Source organism: Lolium perenne, chromosome 5, assembly GCF_019359855.2.
Source record: "Lolium perenne isolate Kyuss_39 chromosome 5, Kyuss_2.0, whole genome shotgun sequence".
NCBI classification, from domain to species: domain Eukaryota; kingdom Viridiplantae; phylum Streptophyta; class Magnoliopsida; order Poales; family Poaceae; genus Lolium; species Lolium perenne.
In genome coordinates, this window is record NC_067248.2 from 21,044,398 (window position 1) to 21,067,350 (window position 22,953).

Sequence of the window (22,953 nt, forward strand, 5' to 3'; positions counted from 1 at the left end):
CCCATGCTTGGGTGTACAAATGTATTTTCGTTTGGATAAGTTACCATATATAATTTTGTAGGCATTAGAGTATCATTGAAATGAAAATATTTCTTTGTTCGAGATGAGTAAAATTATGTGATGATGATGAAGTAGAGGACCATAAGTAGCAAGATCATAATCTTGGGTATGCCCATGCATCCCCTCCCCTTTCAAATATCTCAAGTAAATCATTTCAAACTCATGTTCTAGTTTTATCTTCACGATCCCTTTGAATGTTTGTGGGGACCATATTTATATTTATATTTGATTGTTTTTAGTTTTTCCTATGCATTCTTGCTGTTGCAAGATAGTTTATTGTTAGTTTACTATCTGGTTTCTAAATAAAGTACAAAGTTTATACCTATTTGGATGATAAAAATTGCAAACAAAATATGGAGTTGCTGATTCCTGCGCTGTACTTTTTAGTGCACGATTTTTCTGATTTATTTGGTCACTCCTAAAATCTTGATAAATTCACAGTAGCTGTATATTTTCATCCTATATATGCATAAAATTTGCTAAAATTATTGAAATGTCTAAGTGGTCAAAACAATTCAGTTTTGCTGCAGCAGAAATTCTGGACATGTTCTGTTTCTTAATGTTAGATCCATTCTTTTGAGCATCAAAATGATTTTTCGTTGAGAATTTTGATATTATAGAATTAATATAATATTATGCTCTATCTGGTTCTTTAATAAATAATTTTATTTATGAATAAAATAGCAGCAAGCATATTATCCTTGTACCACTCATGTCACCCCATTAAAAATAATGGAAAGAAAGTTTTGTGTTGATGTTTTTTCACAGAGAATGGATGAACACCACACCAAGAGCAATCCAAGAATGTTGAATACCATAATATTGGGGATGCCTAAGGCACCCCACTGGACATATATCAAAACTCTCGGTTCGCACACTTCTAAACTTTGTTTATTTGAGCAACATAGAATTCTCACAAAAATTTGGAGCATCCTTTATTAGTTTTATGTCTAGTTTTGCTTTGAAATAAATATTGCCATCATGAAAAATGCCTTGAATGATTATGAAAGATATACTGAAGTAAATTATCCTATTATTAAAAATCTTAATAAAAATAATTTGCATGCTTATATGGGAATTGATAAAAGAAAGTATGACACCTTTGCTATATTTATGTGTGCACTTTAACCATGGAAAATACTTGTGCACAGTTTAATCAATACTTGGGGAAGTGATATTAGATGCTTACTATCTTTGTGTTCTCCTCACTATATTTGATGCAAATAAGATATTTTTAAGGAACATTACTTATACTTGATTGAGAGATAGTAGCTTCGAATAAAAGTCCATGCATCCCATTATGCTTGTTATTGCGGACTTGGCACATGTTCAATGATAAAAATTATATATCAAAGAATGGGCTAAAACTAAGAAGTGCCTGAGGAGTCAACATATTCCTATGTGTCTTTAAAATATGAAGGTTGATGTCCGTGTGACAGTCCAATCTTTTAAATGGTGAACTTCATCGTTGAAGCATATGTAAGTCAGTTGATAGTATCTTTGGTTGACCAACCAACCTCTTGCTATACTTTGAACCAATGAGCCACCACTTCGAAAGAGAAAGAGAAAAGAAAGAAAAAAGGAAAACAAAAAAAAGAATAGAGAAAAAATAGACGATAAAAATAAGATAAGTTAGAACCCAATGAGTCGACTATTTTTATCAAGGTGAAGGGCTAAAAGTAAGAGGTGCCCGAAGCCTAGCCAAGTGCTATTTTGTTCCAAAGGGGAAGAACCCCTTCCACTCATAAGGTGAAAATCTAAGAAGCAAACACCTGACCCATTTCCATTCTACTATATGGTCAACTAAAGATACTAGCTACTTACTCATGTATGATTCTTCTATGAGAGTTTGAATGTTAAAAGACTGGAAGCATACAACATCCTCCCATTATTTGGTTTGCAATGCAAGCATGATTAATTACTAGTCAACACTTAAAGGAATCAAAGGTCTCAAAAACCTTACTTATTATTCAATCAAATGCGATGTTAGAACTCTATTTGTTGCTACGATCAATTAATCATGTCCAAATAGTGTTGCCATATATTATCTCTTTTACACCATGCATAGATAGCAGCACACCAACATAGTGTATCTTTATTATCACTTTGCTATTAATTAATTAAGCTATGTTTCAAACAATTGCCATGTTAAATTATTATGCATGCATAGATGAAAGTTCTTGTCAAAGTATTTTAGACGCAATGCAATAAAATCCAAAGTCCATGTTAGCTTTATCACCTTTATGCTCAAGGATGAGCATAGGTTAAGCTCAGGGATGTTGATGCATGTAAAATGCATACATGAACTTTGCACTTTATTGCCACATATTACCACCTATTTGCATCTTATATAATGTTATTTGCATGTTTTATATTGTTTTTTGGGGGTTTTCTAAACAATCCCCTCTCCTCCGGTTCTAGTTCTGTTTGACAGAAAACGTCTCTTTTTAGTGTTTTTGACTTTCCAGGAGCTCCTGGACTCGAAAAAGGGCAAGGTTAGGGGCCACGCTTCGGAACTTTCGAAACGAACAAAATGGTCTGAAGAGGGACACCATGAGGACACCATGAGGGAAAATAAGCCTGGTGGCGCGCCCTCCCCTCTAGGCGCACCACCTGTGCTCTTTCTCGCCTTGATCGTCCGATTCACTTCAATCTCACGTCCACCGACTTGTTTTGACCTAAAAACCAATATATATAGAACCCCTAGGGTTTCGTAGAGGCTACGGTGGTGGAGATCAAAAACATATAAAAACAGAGAGTCAGCATGCCACTGCCGGTGGTGATCAGAGGGGGGTGGGGGGGGGGGGGGGTGGGCGAATGCTGTCGGAATCGCCTCCGGTGGACTCCACCCCTCCCCCCGGTGTGGTCATCTTCATCAAAATCATCGCATCCATCATAGCAGCATCATCTTCATCTACCCCTTGTGATCTCTTGGCAAACATAATGTATTATGCAATATATTATTTTCCCATGATCTATTCTATCTCTATGTTGATGTTTGAGTAGTGACTTGTTCATGGCAATTGTGTGATAGTTTGTGATGGTTAAATATAAGTATTTGTTATCTTCTATGATGATCATTTGTACTGATATATGAGTGCACACATATGTTTGGGGATGCATAAGGTTGTCACCGTTGTATGTTGATAGGATGAGAGATAGCCGGAGTTTGACAGAAACCGAATCCCAATTGTTAGATTCATGTTGTATTAATTCATGGTTAACCAACGGGGTATAACTATGGGAACCTTTGAACTTACAACGGTGGTTTTACTTTATGTCTTAATAATTCCCTTGTTTGTTCTTAATTGGCCTTGAGATCAATCACTAGTGGTGGAATTGCTCATGTTTATGGCTACACCTATCTATGGCCCATCTCTAGAAGAAACTATAAAAAGACTATCTTTGTGCTTCACTAATTATGACAACCACACAAATGAAGTAGCAATTTGCTAGAACACTTACTCCCCTGAGTTACTCCACTTCACTTCACTTCATCTCACTTTAATTTATTTCATTAGTATTAATCATTATATTTTAATTTAAGCACTTGTAGTTTCATAGTACAAACCTCTTCACACACATTATAGATCCTAGCTTTGCATAGAAGGCCATATAAGTGGGTTATAGGACTTTAGAGAATAGACAGTTTACCTTTAGTTCCTTGTGGGTTCGACACTCAAATACTTATCGAATTGTACTACGATGACCCCCTGCACTTGGGGGTTATCAGTCACGAGGATGTAATCACGTGTGAACGAGCTGAAAAAGCCTTGTCGGTAACGATACCAAACTAGGTATCGAGATACCGATGATCATGTCTTGGACGAGTTCCGTATCGAATGAACAAAAGGAATAAGAATAATTGCATAGGTTCAAACGATGATCATATCTTCATGTAATACATATTGATCGCGATGGTTCTCTAGACCCCCCTAGTGATCATATGGTCGGTGACCTAGTCGATCATAGCTATGATATTTTCGAAACGTAGGGTAACACACTTAAGGGTTCAACAAAACTCAAGATTGTTTTGGATTCATCGGAGTTGAGAGATATATTCGGAACATGGTTCAGGACAAATCCGAAAGATGTTCGGAACAATTCGGGAGGTGTCTCAGACTAATGGCAATTAAAAGATACGTTTAATATGTTGATTCAATGAATTAATATACTTAAATATATTCAATTTAATAAAAAAACATGAATTTTATTTAATTAAAAAAGGGCATACCTATTTTATTAGGCCGCATATGGAAGGTCCAAATAAAAGAAAAGTAAAAAGAAAAGAAGGAAAGGGTGAGCCGGCTCACCCGGGCGACCGAACGAGTGGGGGGGGGGGGGGGGGGGTTGCCCTCCTCTCCTCCTTTGTTTAGTCCCACCTTGCCCCCTGTTTCCTTTCCCCCTTTGCCCACTATATATAGTGGTCCATTGGGGAAAAATAAATACTCAATTAAATATAGAATTATCTCTCTCTACTTTTCGACTCCGTGTGGTTCCCCGAAGAACTGCATAGAGAGGAGACAACTCTGATCCACCTGGTACGCAGGAGTGCCGCTGGGATCCGGATCTAGAAGATCTATTTCCGTAACTTCGCTGGATCGGAGCCGGGAGTGTCGTTGAGCATCATACGTGTGCGAAACTACGAGGTGCTGCACCTGTGGCACTTGAGGTCGGGGAGAGGACTTCTTCATGACCCCGAGGTCGGCGACAACTGTCCGTCTACACCATCCACGTTCTAGCGGACGTTAACCGCTATCGGTCTACGAGGGTACATTACTGATATCACCTCCGTTACTGCATTACCAGATAGATAGATCTTGGGAGTATTAGGGTTCGTATTAAAGTAAGATTTTTTTTGTTTTCTGCTGCGAGACCAATAATGGTATCATATATAGGCAACCTATGCGTAGTAGACAGAACACATGTGCTACATGCGGGCATCGATTCTATAAATTTTACCCTCCCCCGTGTACTTGTCTACTACTGCGGTGATGAAGCCGCCCCTGACCGACTTCACGCGAGACTGGTTCTGCACATCGATCGTACCATGTATGTGGCTAGGGGGGTGTGGTGACAGTCTCTTTTACTTTAGCGGCGTGGCATTTGCAACGGAGGGCCATGAGAGGGGTGTAGTAGAGACAATTATCTTATTGGCGTTGTGGTTGAATGCTCGTAGGTTAAGAACCGTTCTTCTCGCATAATCCCAAACATCCACGTAATTTTTTTGCAACTAATAAAGTAGAGACATCTATCTTTTGTTGCAAAGTGGTTTGCAACATGTTATGGTCATGGTGTATAGTAGCTTACTACTAGTTATTACTAATTTGTAGTGATAGCCCATTGCCATGATGGTCAATCAACTTGAGGCAGTCACAAAGTGGGCACTATGCTAAAGCATATGATGAGAATCTAGATGCATAGATGATTCACCCATGACACATGTCAACTAATACATTATATTTGATGTAGATATCGACATAACATCTTGTTTAGTTGCTAGTGTTTTTTGCGAGTATAGTTGCTAGTGCTTATTAGCCACATTAAAAAAGCTCCAAATAAGATGATCCCCGGATCAAACATCAAATTAGTGTTCATCCTCAGCGTGCATCACAATAGATTGGGTACCCTAATGAAGCAGGCAGTGATAATGAGGCGCTATACATTTGCTACATTCATGTATCGAGGGTGTAAGCCATGTTTCATAAGCACTAAAACTAAGGAGTTATTTGGTGAACCTAGCATGTACAAATATTGCCTCGAGAACACAAGATGGTCGAAAGGTTAAGCATGAGTCACATGAATGATGTGATCGACATGATTGTCCATCCTTGAAGATACGCCGTCTCTCTCCGACGATCAGGGCGGACGTAGTGAATTGGGATTGTGTAATCACCCGAAGAATTCTTAGGGATAATGTCTTCTAGTGCGAGCTCATTGATACGTCGCAAACGTATCTATAATTTTTGATGCTCCATGCTTGTTGTACACCAATTTTATTATGTTTTACTTGCACTTCATTACACTTTTATACATTTTCTGGCACTAACCTATTGACAATATGCCACAGTGCCAGTTCCTTGTTTTCTGCTGTTTTTGGTCTCAAAAAAGCTGTACAAGAAATATTCTAGGAATTGGACGAAACAAAAGACGAAGTCAATATTTTACCGTAACAAAGAAGAAGTCCGAAGGAGGGTCGAAGAGGTGCAGCAGGACGGCCAGAGCAGGCCTAGGCGCGGCCTGGCCTGGGCCGCGCCTAGGTGTGGTGTGGGCCAACTCGGCACCCCACCGACCTATCTCCTTCGCCTATTTATTCATGATCTCGGGAAAACTCTAGATACCCGAGACTTCATCTACGAAAAATTCCGTCGTGGCCGCCATTACATAACCCATCTCGGGAGAGTTCTGAAGCTCTTCCCGGCACCCTGTCGGAGGGGGAGATCATCACCGGAGGCTCCTACATCGCCATGCCCGCCTCCGAAGTGATGCGTGAGTAGTTCACCCCTAGACTATGGGTCCATAACAGTAGCTAGATGGTCGTCTTCTCCAATTTGTGCCTCATGTTTAGATCTTGTGAGCTGCCTATCATGATCAAGATCATCTTTATGTAATGCTACATGTTGTGTTTGCTGGGATCCCGATGAATATTGAATACTATGGTTGAGATTGATGTCATATGTTATTTGTAATCTTGCATGATCTCCGTTGCTAGTAGATGCTCTGACCAAGTAGATGCTTGTGACTTCAAGAGGGAGTATTTATGCTCGATAGTGGGTTCATGCCTTTAGTAATCTGGGAGAGTGACAATAACTTCTAAGATTGTAGATGTGTTGTTGGTACTAGGGAGAAAACAAGAATGTTTTATCCAAGGGTAATTCTATTGTTTACTTTACACACATTGCTTAATGCGATTATCCGTTGCTTTCTTAATACTAAAAGGGGTGCAGACGCTAACCGGAAGGTGGATTATTAGTCATAGACGCAGTTGGATTACGGTCTATTTATTATGTTGTAATGCCCAAACGAATCCCATAGAAGCCGTCTTGCTATGTATGAACTTTATTCTACCAATTGCCCAGCTGTAATTTGTTCACCCAACATGCTATTTATCTTTATGGAGAGACACTACTAGTGAACTGTGGACCCCAGTCCTTTCCTTTACACTGATACACTCATCCTGTTCTGTTTATTTTCTGCAAACACTGTTTTCTTTTCATTCACTATAAACATCTCTCTCCACACCATACGGTTAACTCTTTGTTATTAGCAAAACAAATGAGATTGACAACCTCACTATGAGTTGGGGCAAAGTATTGCGATTGTGTTGTGTGCAGGTTCCACGTTGTTGCTGATGCCGGTAGTGCGCCCTGCCAATAGTCAGCCAACAACAGCTTCATAAGTCACGCCTTTCTCCTACTGGTCGATTAAACCTTGGTTTCTTACTGAGGAAAAACTTACTGTGGTGCTCATCATACCTTCCTCTTGGGGTTTCCCAACAACTTGTATTGAGCATCATCAAGGATTTTTCTAGCGCCGTTACCGAGGAGAAAGAGGATTTCTACAAGGGGAGTCTCTCATATCTAATCTATTTACATTGTTATTGTTTTTCTTAGTTTAATTTATTTTATCTTGTTTGCTTCTTTATATAAAAAACACAAAAAATTAGTTGCTATTATAGTTTTTTATTTCTGTTGTTCTATTTTTATCTTGCTAAAATGGGCTTTGCTGAAAACACCAAGTTGTGTGACTTTACTAGTACAAATAATAATAATTTTATATGCACACCTATTGCTCCACCTGCTTCTGAAGCAGCTTTCTACGAAATTAAACTTGCCTTGTTAAATCTTGTTTTGAAAGAGCAAATTTCTGGTGTTAGTATTGATGATGCTGCTGCTCACCTTAATAATTTTGTTGAACTTTCTGACATGCAAAAATATAAGGATGTGGATGGTGACATTATAAAATTGAAACTGTATCCTTTCTCTTTGAGAGGAAGAGCTAAAGATTGGTTGCTATCTTTGCCTAGAAATAATATTGATTCTTGGGTTAAATGCAAATATGATTTCATTGAAAAATATTATCCTCCTGCTAAGATTATATCCTTGCGTAGTGACATAATGAAACTTAGACAATTTAATAATGAACATGTTGCTCAAGCTTGGGAAAGAATTAAATCTTTGGTAAAGAATTGTCCCACTCATGGACTGACTACTTGGATGATCATCTAGACTTTCTATGCAAGACTAATTTTTTTCTTTCAAGAAATATCCTGGATTCAGCTGCTGGAGGTACTTTTATGTCCATTACTTTGGGGTCTTTAACAAAGCTTCTTGATGATATGATGATAAATTATTCTGAATGACACACTGAGAGGCTCCACAAGGTAAGGAGGTAGATTCTGTTGAAGAAACCTCCTCCTTGAGTGATAATATTGATACCATTATGTCTATGCTTGTTAATGGTAAATCACATGTTGATCCGAATAATGTTCCTTTAGCTTCTTTTGTTGCTCAAGAAGAGCATGTTGATGTGAACTTCATTAAAAGCAACAATTTAACAACAATGCTTATAGGAATAATTTTGGTAGCAACAATTATAGGCCATATCCTTCTAATAATGGTACTGCTTACGCAATTCTTATAGCAACAATAGAAGTGCACCCTCTGATCTTGAAGTCATGCTTAAGGATTTTATTAGTAAACAAACTGCTTTCAATAAATCTGTTGAGAAAAAGTTTGGTAAAATTGATGTTCTTGCTTCTAAAGTTGATATCCTTGCTCATGATTTTGAATTTCTTAAATTAAAAGCTATGCCCCCTGATGTTAAAGAAAGCAAAAATTTGAATGCCATTCAAGTTAGAATTGACGAAAATGTTAGTATGTTGGCGGAATTGCATGCTAGGTGGGAAAGAGAGGATGAAATTGCTAAAAATAATAACTTGACTAAAGTTTGCACCATTACTACCACTATTAATACTGAGACTTCAAATGCTAGCAAGCCTCCTACTATTAATGGTAAAATAATTGGCGTAGAAAAAGTCCCTACTCCTTCTACAAAATTGCCTAGCACCGCTGAAACTATTTCCGATAAGAGTGCTGAAATTTTTCGTAATATGGGAAACAATAGTCCTTTACCTTTGATGATAATGACTTTGGTTTTGGTGGCTGCAATACCTCTGAAGTAATAAAGTTTTTACAAAAGCTTGCTAGAAGTCCCAATGCTAGCTAGTGCTATAAATATGGCTTTTACGAAGCATATTACAAATGCTCTCATGCAAATTAGAGAAGAAAAGTTAAAACATGAAGCTTCTATTCTTTGAAAGTTAGAAGATGGTTGTGAGCCCATCATTAAGATGAGATTAGATGACTTTGATTGCAATGCTTTATGTGATCTTGGTGCAAGTATTTCTGTCATGCCTAGAAAAATCTATGATATGCATGCTTGACTTGCCACCGTTGAAACAATGTTATTTGGATGTTCACCATGCCGCTATTGCTAAAAAGAAACCTTTGGGGAGAGTTAATAATATTCTTATTATGGTTAATAATAACCTGGTCCCCGTTGATTTTGTTATCTTGGATGCTGAATGCAATGCTTCTTGTCCTATGGTTTTGGGAAGACCTTTTCTTAGAATTGTTGGCGCTATTATTGATATGAGAGATGAAATTGTTAGATATCAATTCCCACTCAAGAAAGTTATGGAACACTTCTCTATAAAAATAAATAATTCACCTTTTGATTCTATTATTAGAACAAGTTATGATGTTGATGCTTCTTCTCTTGATAATACTTGATGCAAATACTTTCTGCGTCAAGCTGAAAGGCGTTAAAGAAAAGCGCTTATGGGAGACAACCCATGTTTATTTTCTATAATTTTTATTTTGTTGAGTCTTAAAAGTTGTTGCCTCTGTCACAACCTCTCCTTATCATTTTTATTTCATTTTTGCGCCAAGAGTAGCCTCTAATAGCAAGAAAATAAGATTTGGGGAAGTTGCTGTCCAGAAACAGATTCTGTGTTGTTACTATAAACATTTGTACTCCTATCCAGTACGTAATTTTGAGCTGTCAATTTTTGAGCATATGATCCGGGTTATTATCTAACTTTCATTAGTTTTGCACTTTTCGATCTGAGCAATAGATTATTTTCGAAAAAATCGATCTTTACCTTGTGTTCTGTTTTGATAGATTTCTGCAACTATTTGCATTTGCCTCTTATTCTCTTTCTTTTTTGGTTCTTTTGAGAGAAAGAGCTTTTTAAATAGTTTCTACAGTAGCTAATGTTTTTATGGATGTTTGATGTATGTTAGAACTGGACCCAAGTGGATTTATTATTTTGATTGCACTAATGTTGCTAATGAAGAATTGTGCGAAGTTTTGTATGAAGGAAGTTCAAGTGTAGGGAGAGAAGAATGATGTAATAAGATGAAGAATGGACAAAATCTCAAGCTTGGGGATGCCCCCTACCACCCCAAGAAATATCCAAGAGGTATAAGCGTCAAAGCTTGGGGATGCCCAAGGCATCCCCTTCTTCATCAACAAAGCAACAAGTTATCTTTCTGTGCGCTATATTTTTATTGCTTCATATGCTATGTGTTATTCTTGGAGTGTCTTTATTTTTGTTTTTAGTTTTCTTTTCTTTTGTTTGCTGTACAATAAGGTTGGAGCTCAGCATATTATTTTGGAGAATGACACACTCTGTTTTAATTGCATAGAACACTCTAGTTTCCATTTTTACTGTTATGTGATGTTCTAGTTTTCTAGTACTTCATTTAGCTTTGGTTTTGTACTTATATTTTTGTTCAGAGCTTGTTAGTTTTATTTATTTATGTATGATTAGCTCTCTGGTCCATATTGATTTTTTTTATCTATGAGAGTTGTTTCAAATAAATTGATTGGTGTTGGAGACGAGTAAAAAGTTTCATGCCAATAGTGATGCAAAAGGAAGTTTGTCTAGACTATGACATATACTTTGACATGTCGTGTTGGATGTTATTTTTATGATATGCTTAGTATTTATTGTTGCATCATGACTTATCTTAAATATCTGAGAGTGCTTAATGTGCAATTGAAAGAATCATGTGTTGTTTCTATCATAGAAGCATAATATTGTGATATTCTCCTTTGATGCTTTATTGGGTTGACTTGGTACATGCTTACACCATGTTATGATTACCAACCATTCAACTAAAGCCTCCATGATCATTTACCTTTTGACTTGTGATATCACTTTATGCTTTGATTAATATTGTTTTGTCGCTATACATGATTATGGCCATTCTCTTCTTTTGCTAGCCTTCGCCTGTACTGAGTATGAAGCTCTATTCGTGCATCCAACCACCAATAACCAAAATTTTCCAATTGTGTCCACCATATCTACATATTAGCATTATTACTATTCCAAGTATATTCATCATGTTTTATCTATCTTTCGAATTGATTATGAGAAAAATAGTCAGTAAAGCTCTCACGAACTTGATGGCACATTTTCTTTCTTGCACTTAATAAACTTGAACCATTTTGACTATCTTATGTTGATTATATGCTTACAAGTTGTAAGTTGGGAGTTAGCACAACCATGCTTTCATGGGGCACGCTTTCAACATTGCACTTATTATTTAGTTGATGTCATGATCTTTTGCTTATGGATGCCTATCGATGGAAATAGAATGGAAACTTGTAAGTCCATGGAGTTTGTATATGTGTTAGAGAAACGCTGGGCCGCTAACCTAAGCCATGCATCATTCATGGTGGAAGTTTACATCATTCCATAGTGAGTATTCTATGAAGCATCTTCAATAAAAAGCTATACCCATAGTAAATAAAAGGATTGCTGAGATGCTCATTGTATGTTTGTCTTGATCAGTTATTACCTATCAGATGCCCGTTATCTAGTAACTAGCCGAAAATAAAGAATCTAGCTAGCTGATTGATGTCTAATATCTAGTCGACTGATCTGCCGCCAGTTGTCTATGTATTAGCCAAGTCTGACATCAAGCAAGCCAAATTCAGTATGTGCGCATCCTAGATGGGAAGTGCAATGGATGCTGCTCTAGATGCGGGCGTCTTTGCCGTTGTGAGGGATGGGGAGCACCCGAACTGGTGCTTGATTGGGAAGAGCCACCTTTTCTGTGTACGAGAGAGACGAGAGATCAAAATTAGGAGATAAGAAGTGGAGGGATGAAGAAGACAAATATGACAAGTGGGCCTTGGATATCAGCGAGAGAGATGAGAGGACGGAGCGATCTTCTGCCAATTAACACCTGCAGATATATACTCATGAAGCCGCTACCGGCCATAGAGGGTTCACGGCGGTTCCTGTGCAGCTACGTCAATTCTCTGGATAATCTCCGCATGCTATCGATGGAAGAGATCCTGAAGGGGAAGCAGCCCATGCAAAGGGAGCAGCCACGAAGTCATGTGTAGGTGGAAGCGATAAAGGTACATCCGGCGCAGGAAATAAGGTGGGAGAAACCTCGTACTGGAACGGTCAAGCTAGCTCAATGTTGATGGATCATTTATGAAGCAAGAGGGCGGTGTAGGTGCTGGTATGATTCTCAGAGATGCGGAGGGAATGATCGTCTTCTCGGCCTGCCGTTCCCTCTATCATTGTGGTTCAGCGTTGGAGGCGGAGTTAGGGGCGTGTATGCAAAGCATTGCCCTTGCGCTTCAGCAAACTCAAGACCCGATCATTGTTGAGACGGACAGTACCATGCTGGTAAAGATGATCCTCTGTAAGGGTAGGGATATATATAGCCTAGGTCACCTTGTGGCTGAATTAGGTCGTTGTGCTTTGGTCATCAGGTTGAGTTTGTCAAAATTCCTCGTTCTCAAAATAAGGCTAGTGATGCCTTAGCTAGATTTGGTAGAGTTTATGATACCATAGCCGTGTGGCTTGGTTCTGGGCTGGATGAGATCTTGGAGTTCATCCTTGAAGATTGTAATGCTACTGTTTGAGTAATACAATTTCTTTTCCCCGCAAAAAAAAAGACAGGGAATGCTAAGTTTAGGGTGTTGTTTTCCGGTATAAATAGTTTGAGGTTTGATTTCAACACCTAATATGAATACAAGGTTTATTTCAAACTCCACTCTTTATTTATTGTCTTCCTCTTCACCGCTTGATTATCACTTTTTTTTGGTTAGGTTTGATCTACTACCTCTGTCCACAAAAGGATGTCTTAGATTTATCTAAATTTGGATGTATCTGTGGATAGAGGGAGTATAAAATACCTACCTTGCTCGGGACAAAATGCTTTATTGTTGTTGTCATCATTGTAGGAGCTAAGATAAACAAAAAAGAATTAGCGGATGAGCCGTATGGATCAATGTGCAGTGAAAATTAGTATCTAAGGGCCTATATGAAAAGTTCCACATGCTCTTTGGTAATTTCGGTTTCAAAAGACATTTGGTTTGACAATTTTTGTTCCGGAAAAAAAGTTCGGTTTCTGAATTGAAACCCAGTCGAGTCTGCGAATAGGATATGGATTGAAAGAAGTCGTTATCTACTTAATCCTCTGGAAAATCCATAGCGTTTTATCCTGTAATCTAACTCTAGAAGAACATCACACAGGCCCACCTCGATCCAGACTCCAGAGTAATGGAGTTGTCGGCTTCCATCGCCCACGCCACGCCGCAGGCGCGGCTGCTCCGGCCGACGGCCGATCGTCGCCGGCTCGGGTCGCCCCGTAAGTAACCCATCTGCTCCTCTCTCGATTTCCCCAACTAGCAACTAGACCCGCGATTGACCACTTTGCTCCCAGCGCCAGTTTCGATTAGTAGGCGGCGGCTAAATTCCTAGACCGAATGTCCTGAAAGGACAAGTAATTTGAAACAGAGGAGTGCTAGTTTGCGGTCAGCTACTGTGAATCTGTGATGAGCAGCTCGTGATGAGTGACACAAGTTTAATTTAATTGAAGGAAGTATGCTCAATTTTTTTTTTAATGGAAGGAAGAAGCAGCAGTTATCTGTTGACTTACAGATACTCATAATTTGTCACACTTGCTTTACTTTTAACTTCTGGCATTTGTTTGATACTTGCTTTTGATTCTTAGCTAGTCAGCTAGTGTACACTGTACAGTCTTGCATACCTTTTCTCTTTGTTGCTGTAAGCCTGAACAATACTTTTTTATTCACCAACATTTTCCTTATTTTCGTGTCTTCGCCGTATAGTTCAAAGGCACAATTTCTCTGCCTCTTCAGGATATATGTCCTGTAGGAGCTTTGCTTTACTAAGCAAAGCGACGAAGGAGGTACCTTCAGTCAGCGCGAGCTTTCGACACACATTTCTTCAACCGGTTGTTCCAGCTACACAGAAGAACAAACACGATGTGAGCGGCCTTTACTTACGCAGTTTTGTTACGCGTATTTTTGCGATGTTTGACTTCATGTGATTTTCCAGGTTACATGCTACCAGAGACAAGGATCTCCACGGATTGAAGCCAAGTAAGTTATTGTTATCACTTACGAAGGAAGGCAATCACCTACTTCTTCATACTTGGCCTATTTAATTTGCTAAGTTGGTCTTTACTACCATACTATGGTGGAGCTACCCTCGCAATATTTTCTGGGTGTTCTTGGGTTTTTTGTTAGGTTGCTGTTAAAAATTGTTTTCTCAACTATATTCAGTTCTGATGGTGGTCCTCTATGACAAAAGATTCGACCCATTTAATCAGTGTTCCTTTTTGTGAAGGGGGCAAATAAGCAAAAAGTAAGTGAAATAATTGTTGCCATTTAAGAAAATTCCTGTAAATGATTTAATAGTTTGATCTTTTTCATGACAATGCATATATTCTTAGCTAAACAATAGTATTTATATGTCCCATTATTTTTGGCAGCAGAAATCCTGATTCGGAGGGGAAAATCAATTTCTAGAAAATAAAAATTAGCTGATGCCACTGAAATAAAAACAAATTCCAGTTTTCTGCTTTTTTTTTTGCACCAGTCAGTGTATTTCTGTTTGTGTTTGAATAACTAGAAAACTACCATGAGGTGTTATTATGCAGTAAATGACTGTGACCTTTTTGTTGCATTCATTTACAATGGATTATATGTAGCTAGAGTAGCCGGATGTGGCTACATATTTGCATATATGTCCACAGCGGTTGAGTTGCAAAACTTACCATCTTAATAGAAGTTGTCTCTCATTTTAAACCTGAAGGTCAATGGAGGAAGTCTATGATGCTTTGGCTGAGCACCTTCTTTCCGTGTTGAAGAATGTTGATCATCTTGATTCAAAGTAAGCCACTTCTAGCAATGCTGTTTGAGACACAGTGAATTTTTTCTATTGCAATAATCAGTCCATTGCTGGTATTGTTTCTGCACGTCTGTGCTGCACTAGAACATGGATTCTAGAACATTACCGACCAGTTATGCACCGTTATCTATTTGCTATTCGCATCTTGACCTTTGTTTTGGTAAATATAAGCAAGCATAAACATACATCTGTTTGTGTCATGATTTTCATCCTTGTTTAGAGTGAAACAGGAATTGAACAAATTTTTTTTTGGTCCAATGATATATGAGAAGAGTCTATAGTTTGTTCCTGTTAAGTACCTTGAAATCACCCAGACAGACAAAGATGTCGAGTCCCAAAATAGATTTGTTGAGGCGTGAACATCATAAGTAATAATGCATTCCATGTTTAATTGTTACTGAAGGCATAAAAATTAACGTTATCATTCTAGATTGTCCCCTTCTACTTTCTTGCCTCCTTTTTGTTCCCCTTTTGGAGGACTGCTACATTTCACCGTTGAGATGTCAATGGAGTCACTGATGAAATTAGTGAAATAGTGGTTTATGCTACTCCCTCCGTCTCAGTTTACTAGTCTTCCCCGTATCCCTAGATCGCCAGTTTAACCTATATAATTTAAATTATATAATGCAAAAATTATATCATTAGAAAATAGAACATCTAAACTTTCTAATGATATAATTTTTAAAACATATAACTAATGCTAACTTGATCAAATTTGCGACCTAGGGAAACGCACATGCCTAATAAACTGTGAGAGAGGGAGTAGCTCTTCTACTGACAGCATTTATTGAATTACTTTCCTGCTGGCCCACTTAATAATACTGCTCTTAAGTCTGAACAGATACATTGTTGGTCTAGCTGGCCCACCTGGTGCAGGCAAGTCTACTGTTGCCTCTGAAGTTGTCCGACGTGTCAATGCGCGGTGGTCTCAGAAGCATTCAAAAGACAGTTCACTAAATTCAAATGAAGACATTGCAACAATGCTTCCCATGGACGGATTCCACCTTTACCGTTCTCAGCTTGATGCAATGGAGGTTTGTTCTCTGTTGTGAAATCCATTTTATGATCTTTTTCTTCTTCTGAGTTATTGACATGGTGGTGCTTCTAGGATCCAAAAGAAGCACATGCTAGAAGAGGAGGTGAGAAGGGTTTTCTGCTTCATATCGGTTAATTGAATATTACTTTCACAACTACTAACATTCCATTTGATAAGCTAGCACCATGGACATTCAATCCATGTCTTTTTCTGAAATGCCTACAGACCCTGAGAAAAGAGGTATTACCATCATTATCAAATAATGAGTTCTCTGGCAGTAAATGTATTTGGACTTATGCTTGAAGCATCTTGTTCTACAGGGGTCAGTTTATGCTCCATCATTTGATCATGGTGTTGGTGACCCAGTTGAAAATGACATAGTTGTAAAGCCAGAGTAAGTTACGTTGCAGAATATTTGGAAATTATTTTCTTATATTTAACTCAGTTCAGGCGTGAAACCTGCCCAACTTGATCGCATTGTGGTAAATTAACAGTGATGAACTACTGGGTGGTACCTTTTAGGGTAACTCAATTTTAGCATATCCTATCTGCTCAAAACCCTATTTTTTTCGAGTAAACCAAAGTCAGAATGTCTTAATCCTATAACTTTATTCGACTGTTATGCTTTTAATCTTCATCAGAAGCTGACCTTGGTGTTTCAACTTTGTAGTTTCGATGAGAATGTACCATATAACTTTCAACTTCTCCACCATTGCACCATTTTACCATGAGTACAGATGGTTGTTGACCCATGCCTTTTGGTACTTAAATTAATTTTGGCAGGCACAAAATAGTGATAGTCGAAGGAAATTATTTATTATTGGAAGACAATATTTGGAGGGAGATTAGAGACTTTTTTGATGAGAAATGGTGAGTATGCAGGCTTTTAAACTTTTTTTTTTTTGGTCTAAGTCTAACACGCACCAAAATGCACATCATCGGATATTAGAAGAAAACACCGAGAAGAGGCGAAGTACAAACCACCAACTCTGGGGACGACCAAACCAAAACAAACAAGACCCAAGTAAAACTAAAACTAAAAAACAAACAGCAAAAATCAAAGCTATTCTAGCCTATTCTAATCTTCACAAAATGGAAAGAGAGATGGCAATCCCTATCAAGAACTGCCCAAATCAGGAGGCCTGGCGTGTGGAGAGAGCTTGCAAAGGGCTTTGTCTAAGCTTTGCAACCATATTTCATGGTGATAGAATTTGATCGATCATGAATACCATAACTAACGCAATACACCCATGTCTATGACCTGTATACTGAGTCATAAGCAGTACATAATAATTCCTATTCATCTCAAAAGGTACAATTTTGTGTTTCTGATGGCCAAACCTTACTGTGTCAGGTTCATTGACATTGACATTGATGTATCCATGCAAAGAGTGCTCCAGAGACATATCGGCACAGGTTAGCCTGCCCTATTCACCATTGTTTCTGCTCATTTTCAGATTTATTTCAATTACGTATCTCTGTTTGGTTGCATTTTGCCAGGAAAAGAGCCAGATGTAGCAGCATGGCGGGTAAGTATCCATTTACAAGAAAAACCACACACATATATGCTATTTACGTACAGCCTGATAAAACCGCACTTTTGTTCATGTTATGAAAACTGTCCTATGCTTTAGTATACACTTGCATATTTCATTCAGTAGACATTCAGGTCAGAAAAGATTTTTGTCTGCTGCCTATTAAGTAGGATCATTTGATTATATTGTTCTGCTATAAGAAAACCTACATAAGTAGCTACATCCTAGGGAGATTTTCAGCTAAGCATGCCATCCCTGTTCAATTAAGACATCAAATTATTTAATGTTCCTAACCACTGAGTTTCTTCTGAGCACTGCAAGTCTATAACTCCTTACCGTCTCATGATTTGCCTTGTGAATCAGATTGCATACAATGACCGGCCGAATGCTGAGCTTATCATGGAGTCAAGAAAGGCTGCAGATCTTGTAATCAGATCGGTGGACTTCTCATCCTAGACTCCCATGTTTCTGATTTGGATTTCCAGTAATAATAAGTTCTGATGGTGGTCCTCTATGCCAAAAGATTCGACCCATTTAATCAGTGTTCCTTTTTGTGAAAGGGGCAAATAAGCAAAAAGTAAGTGAAATCATTGTTGCCATTTTAGAAAATTCCTGTAAATGATTTAATAGTTTGATCTTTTTCATGACAATGCATATATTCTTAGCTAAACAATAGTATTTACATGTCCCATTATTTTTGGCAGCAGAAATCCTGATTCGGAGGGGAAAATCAATTTCTAGAACATAAAAATTAGCTGATGGCACTGAAATAAAAAAATCCAGTTTAACTACAATACATTTTAAGTTCCAAACTGTCACATGTAATAAACATGAGAGGGTGTACTAAAATCCGGGAATAGGATTATACTCCCTCCGTCCCGGTTCATAGGGCTTACACGTATTCCTAGATTGTAAATTTAGTCAAAATAATACATGATATATATTACAAGGTATATATCACTAGAAAGCTTAGATGTTCTACTTTCTAATGATATAATTTTTATGTTACTAGGACAAAACCCGTGCGTTGCTACGGAACAAAAAAAAAACAACCAAATAATGACGAAAATGTACACGTGACAATGATAACTATGGTCACATTGTCCAAGCTGGTCCTATTATTTTAGATATTATCTTTCAGCTATCAAGCATGACATTGCTAACAGATTTTACTCGTAAAACCGTTCCTCTCTTTTTTCCCATTTTTTTACTTCTTTTAAATCTGTTCATCTTAATATATATTTCAAACAACTTTTTGCTTATCTCAAATTTAGCAAACCTATATAATATGTAAATAGTTTATTTAATCTACTATTTTAGACTATTTTCTTAATTTTAACATATTTATACCTGAAATGACCTGATGCAGTATAAATTAAGATGTATAATAGGCAGCACCATCCAACGTGTTCTGAGAAAAATAGATTAAAAAGTATCGACAAAACATCATTGGTTAGTATTGCCAAGCGCATAGGCTAAAATAGTAAAATCCATTAACTTTATCATGTATATAATCTCCCCCAACGAAAGAACTCATTAATGCATAATGTCCATAAATAATAACGCGTAGGAGCAATAATGCTAATTTGATAACCTAGAACAAACTAATTTTTGGCGAAAACCAAATAAAAGATACGGTACATTAGTTACTTCTCTTGCTAATTGATGCATATATTACTAAAAGAATTAAGCCTGTTGCATACCCAGCGTGGAGAGAGCCTTCCCGCAAACCCTTTGTGAGCCATTCGATCTGGGCAGTTATTGTTTCTGGTACGTTGGATTGGGCTTGTATGCTTAAGTGCACTTACAAACAAAGCAACCCCACACATGTTTTGTAGTTACCAAACACTACACAGTTAATCCTATAAATTCAGACATGTGCATGTATTGAAGTTTGCTATGATAAAAATGATATCAACATGATCTTATGGTTCCACATTTTAGCTCTTATTATTTGCACAAGACGAAATGAATCTTTAGTAGAGATAAGCATGTAAAAAAGGATATGTATAGAGAAAGACTACTTGTAGGCCAGCAAGAATGATTCTAGCTGTTTTTTTCAACATATGTGGACGAACTGCTTCAGCCAATCAAAGTATTTATGCCTAATTTGAGGATATTTTTGTCATGATAAAAATTCCATCATCTAATTACTAATTTCAATAGAAAATTACCAATAAATAAGGTGCTCATTCTGATGAGATTTCAAAGAGGCTTTTCAATTTCACTGATGTTGTTTATAACTAATCGTTAGTAGACCAAAATAGAAGTTTTGTGACGAAACTGTACAGATAACACTCTGACCTGTTTTTAATTTCTTGGACGATCATTGTACCTATCTCAATGCTTTCAAATAATCCCCAGAAAGTTCGTTGCAGTTATCCTTCAAATAATTCTTGAACAGAAGTAATCTAGATGCTTAACAGAACAGTGCAAAAACTTCTTCATGTTTGTCATGGCTTCCGCCACCTATACCTGCACACACTCACGGTCACAGGTTAGATAATATCAAACACATGAAAAGGAAGATTACCAGTGATATGACCATATTATCCAAAAAGGAAGTGAGATGGAGGCAATCTAGCTCCCAATAACACCCTTGTTTTTTAAATCTAAATCAAACTCCGCGGTGATTACAAGTCCACACTCAAGAGAAGGCCTAAACATGTCAGTCAATGCCAGTGCCAGATTCTTTCCAAAGGCCAAGCTATTCTCAATGATAGTATCACGGAATTCGTTGCCATATTCTTCAGCTCAGAGGTGTTGATCCGATCTGTGCCTACAGAAACTAAAGGTTATGGTGCCCTGCTCAAGCTGAAGGTCGTAGACGGACACATGCGTGGGCTAGCACCGATGCTCTCGTCAAACATCTTCCTTGGTCTGGTTTGGCAGCGAGGAGATGAAGACCATCTCCACTTATGAAGCCCCTCGCACCCACTCAATCCCGACAGTATCGTGCACCTACTGCAGATCGTGTACGTGGCCGTCTGGCCACACCTCCGGAGCTGGTCCTCCTTGAACGCCTGCGCTCGGAGCGCAGACAAATCGCTCAGATTAATCTCGACGGGCAACACCCCTGTAGCGGCGTCCCCCTCCTCTCCATGTACGGACCTCCGCCGGTCCGCCCTTCTCGACGGCCAAAACCACGGATCGGCCCAGGTTTCTCGCCCCTCCTCTGCTCAGGCACGAGGGACACTCCGCTTTCCCCCCAGACGCGGTGGCCGGCTCTTAGCTTCCCCGTACCCTTCTCTCCTTTGATGCCCCAGACGTTGTTGGCATGGACTTCGCCGGTCCGCCCTTCTCGACGGCCAAAACCACGGATCGGCCCAGGTTTCTCGCCCCTCCTCTGCTCAGGCACGAGGGACACTCCGCTTTCCACCCAGGCGCGGTGGCCGGCTCTTAGCTTCCTTGTCTTCTGGCCCCTTCTCTCCTTTGATGCCCCAGACGTTGTCGGCATGGACTTCACCGATCCGTGCTATTGATCTACGGGGCAAATCGCTTCAGGAGGCGATGACGCCTCCAACCGCAGCGGCTCGCCGGAGGAGGATTTTCCCGGTTCGGTTCTCTGCGTCTCTCTCTTTGCTTATTTGTTTTGCCTAGGTTGCGAGGAGTTCGTGCGGCGCCCGAAGAGGAGGTAAAAAATAGAATGAAACGGTACGGGTGGCATTTAGCGTATTATGTGTTTTGGTGGGAGGATAAAACTATCCAAAAAAAAGCGTTGACGAAAATTTTGGCAGAAACCTTAGCTCCTTTATTATTAGGTATATAGGTATAGATAAATTGATATTATGTTAGCCAAAATAACAAATTAGGGATACGCGCAAGCCTACAAACTGGGACGTAGGTAGTAGTTCAGTTTCGGTTGCCCAAACTGGGATACTTAGTTGTGTTGGATATAACAAAACATGCAGACATATCTAAAGAAGCCTCGCTCCATGTTTGATTCGAATTCGTTGTGCTAGATCTGGTTCGAATTCGTCAGCGACTAAACATGCAGACATATCAAAAGGAGCCTTGCTCCATGTTTGATTCGAATTTGTTGTGCTAGATCGGGTTCAATTCATCAGCGACTAAACATGCAGACATATTAAAAGAAGCCATAGTTGTCCAAGCCTCAAAGGTTAACATGCTGTAATGTCCATGTCTAAAATGATCTTCTACCCTTTTTTTTTCATTCAAACAAATAAGACTCTTGCGTAAGGGAGTGGTAGGAAGAAGTCTCACCTTCTACTCTCTCCCTCTCATTAAACTTGTTTTAATATAAATTTAAATGTATCTAGACACTAAATAAAATATATCTAGATACTAAATAATAATTTTATTTAAGCCTCGGCGATGAAGTTTATGAATCGAGAAGTTTAAGCCTCGGTGGATTCAAATCGGCAAGAGGATGTGGCCGTGAGGGAGATACTTGAAGAGGAAGATCAAAGAGGTGATAGAGAATAGGAAAGGCGCTGACAGCGAGAGGGGGGGGGTTAGGGGGAATTAGTAACGCCGGAGACATACGGTTGCCGGTCAAGTTGTCATGAGGAGAGCACGTGAAGAGAGAAAGAAAATATGCAGCACATGCATCGACAAAAAAGAAGAGGAAGTATATGTAAACCTACAGTGCACTTATAGTATATAGGACCAAAAATTCAATTTGGCTCCCGGATGCATAACATATTTCAGTGTGTCAACTTATTTTGACAAAAAGTTCTACGAGTACATGCGTTCATCAAGTTTCGTGAAAAAACGATATTTTTATGATCTATATAAAAAAGAGCACGACAAGTCGACTTTTCATGAAACGACTTTGTGAACGTGTGAATTTTTTGTTTCAGATTTTTTAACGTTTTAAAATATGTCTAAGATGCATTTTAAAATAAAGAAAGCATATGCTCCATGAGCCAAAACAACACTCTCGACTAATCTGTATTATGATTCTTAAAATAGAAAAGTCATCTAACACGCTAAAACTGTGTCAAGCAACATCTTCTAAATACCACTTCAACTAAGGAGTTCTTTCTATAGAAATTCATACAATCAAGTCCTTAGGTTTTTGAAACAGTGAAATGGAAAAGAAGCTATTC

The 22,953-nt window shown here is 38.5% G+C and overlaps 1 protein-coding gene across 5 annotated transcripts; it reads left to right on the forward strand.

Annotated features, from left to right (window-relative positions):
• The first annotated feature begins 13,490 nt into the window (after positions 1-13,490).
• LOC127298811 (putative uridine kinase C227.14) lies at positions 13,491-18,554 on the forward strand. 5 transcript variants are annotated; one of them, XM_051328669.2, is made up of 12 exons: positions 13,494-13,742; positions 14,227-14,384; positions 14,456-14,499; positions 15,215-15,292; positions 16,143-16,344; positions 16,419-16,449; positions 16,528-16,586; positions 16,667-16,740; positions 17,130-17,216; positions 17,701-17,762; positions 17,847-17,875; positions 18,245-18,554. In XM_051328669.2, the coding sequence occupies exons 1-12, from the start codon at positions 13,655-13,657 to the stop codon at positions 18,335-18,337; spliced, it is 1,005 nt and encodes a 334-aa protein (XP_051184629.1). In that variant the 5' UTR covers positions 13,494-13,654; the 3' UTR covers positions 18,338-18,554. The 5 variants fall into 5 exon arrangements, with proteins under 5 accessions (XP_051184633.1, XP_051184629.1, XP_051184631.1 ...); XM_051328671.2 differs by having other exon boundaries at positions 13,496-13,742; positions 14,257-14,384; XM_051328670.2 differs by having other exon boundaries at positions 13,497-13,742; positions 16,152-16,344.
• The last annotated feature ends 4,399 nt before the right edge of the window (positions 18,555-22,953 follow it).

What these genes read in the sequence shown, in the direction of transcription:
- LOC127298811 (XM_051328669.2), top strand. Translation starts at nt 13,655, where the DNA reads ATGGAGTTGTCGGCTTCCATCGCCCACGCCACGCCGCAGGCGCGGCTG. An exon ending in CTCAGCTTGATGCAATGGAG is followed by an intron (nt 16,345 to 16,418) that starts GTTTGTTCTCTG and finishes TGGTGCTTCTAG; the next exon opens with GATCCAAAAGAAGCACATGC. An exon ending in CAGATGTAGCAGCATGGCGG is followed by an intron (nt 17,876 to 18,244) that starts GTAAGTATCCAT and finishes CTTGTGAATCAG; the next exon opens with ATTGCATACAATGACCGGCC.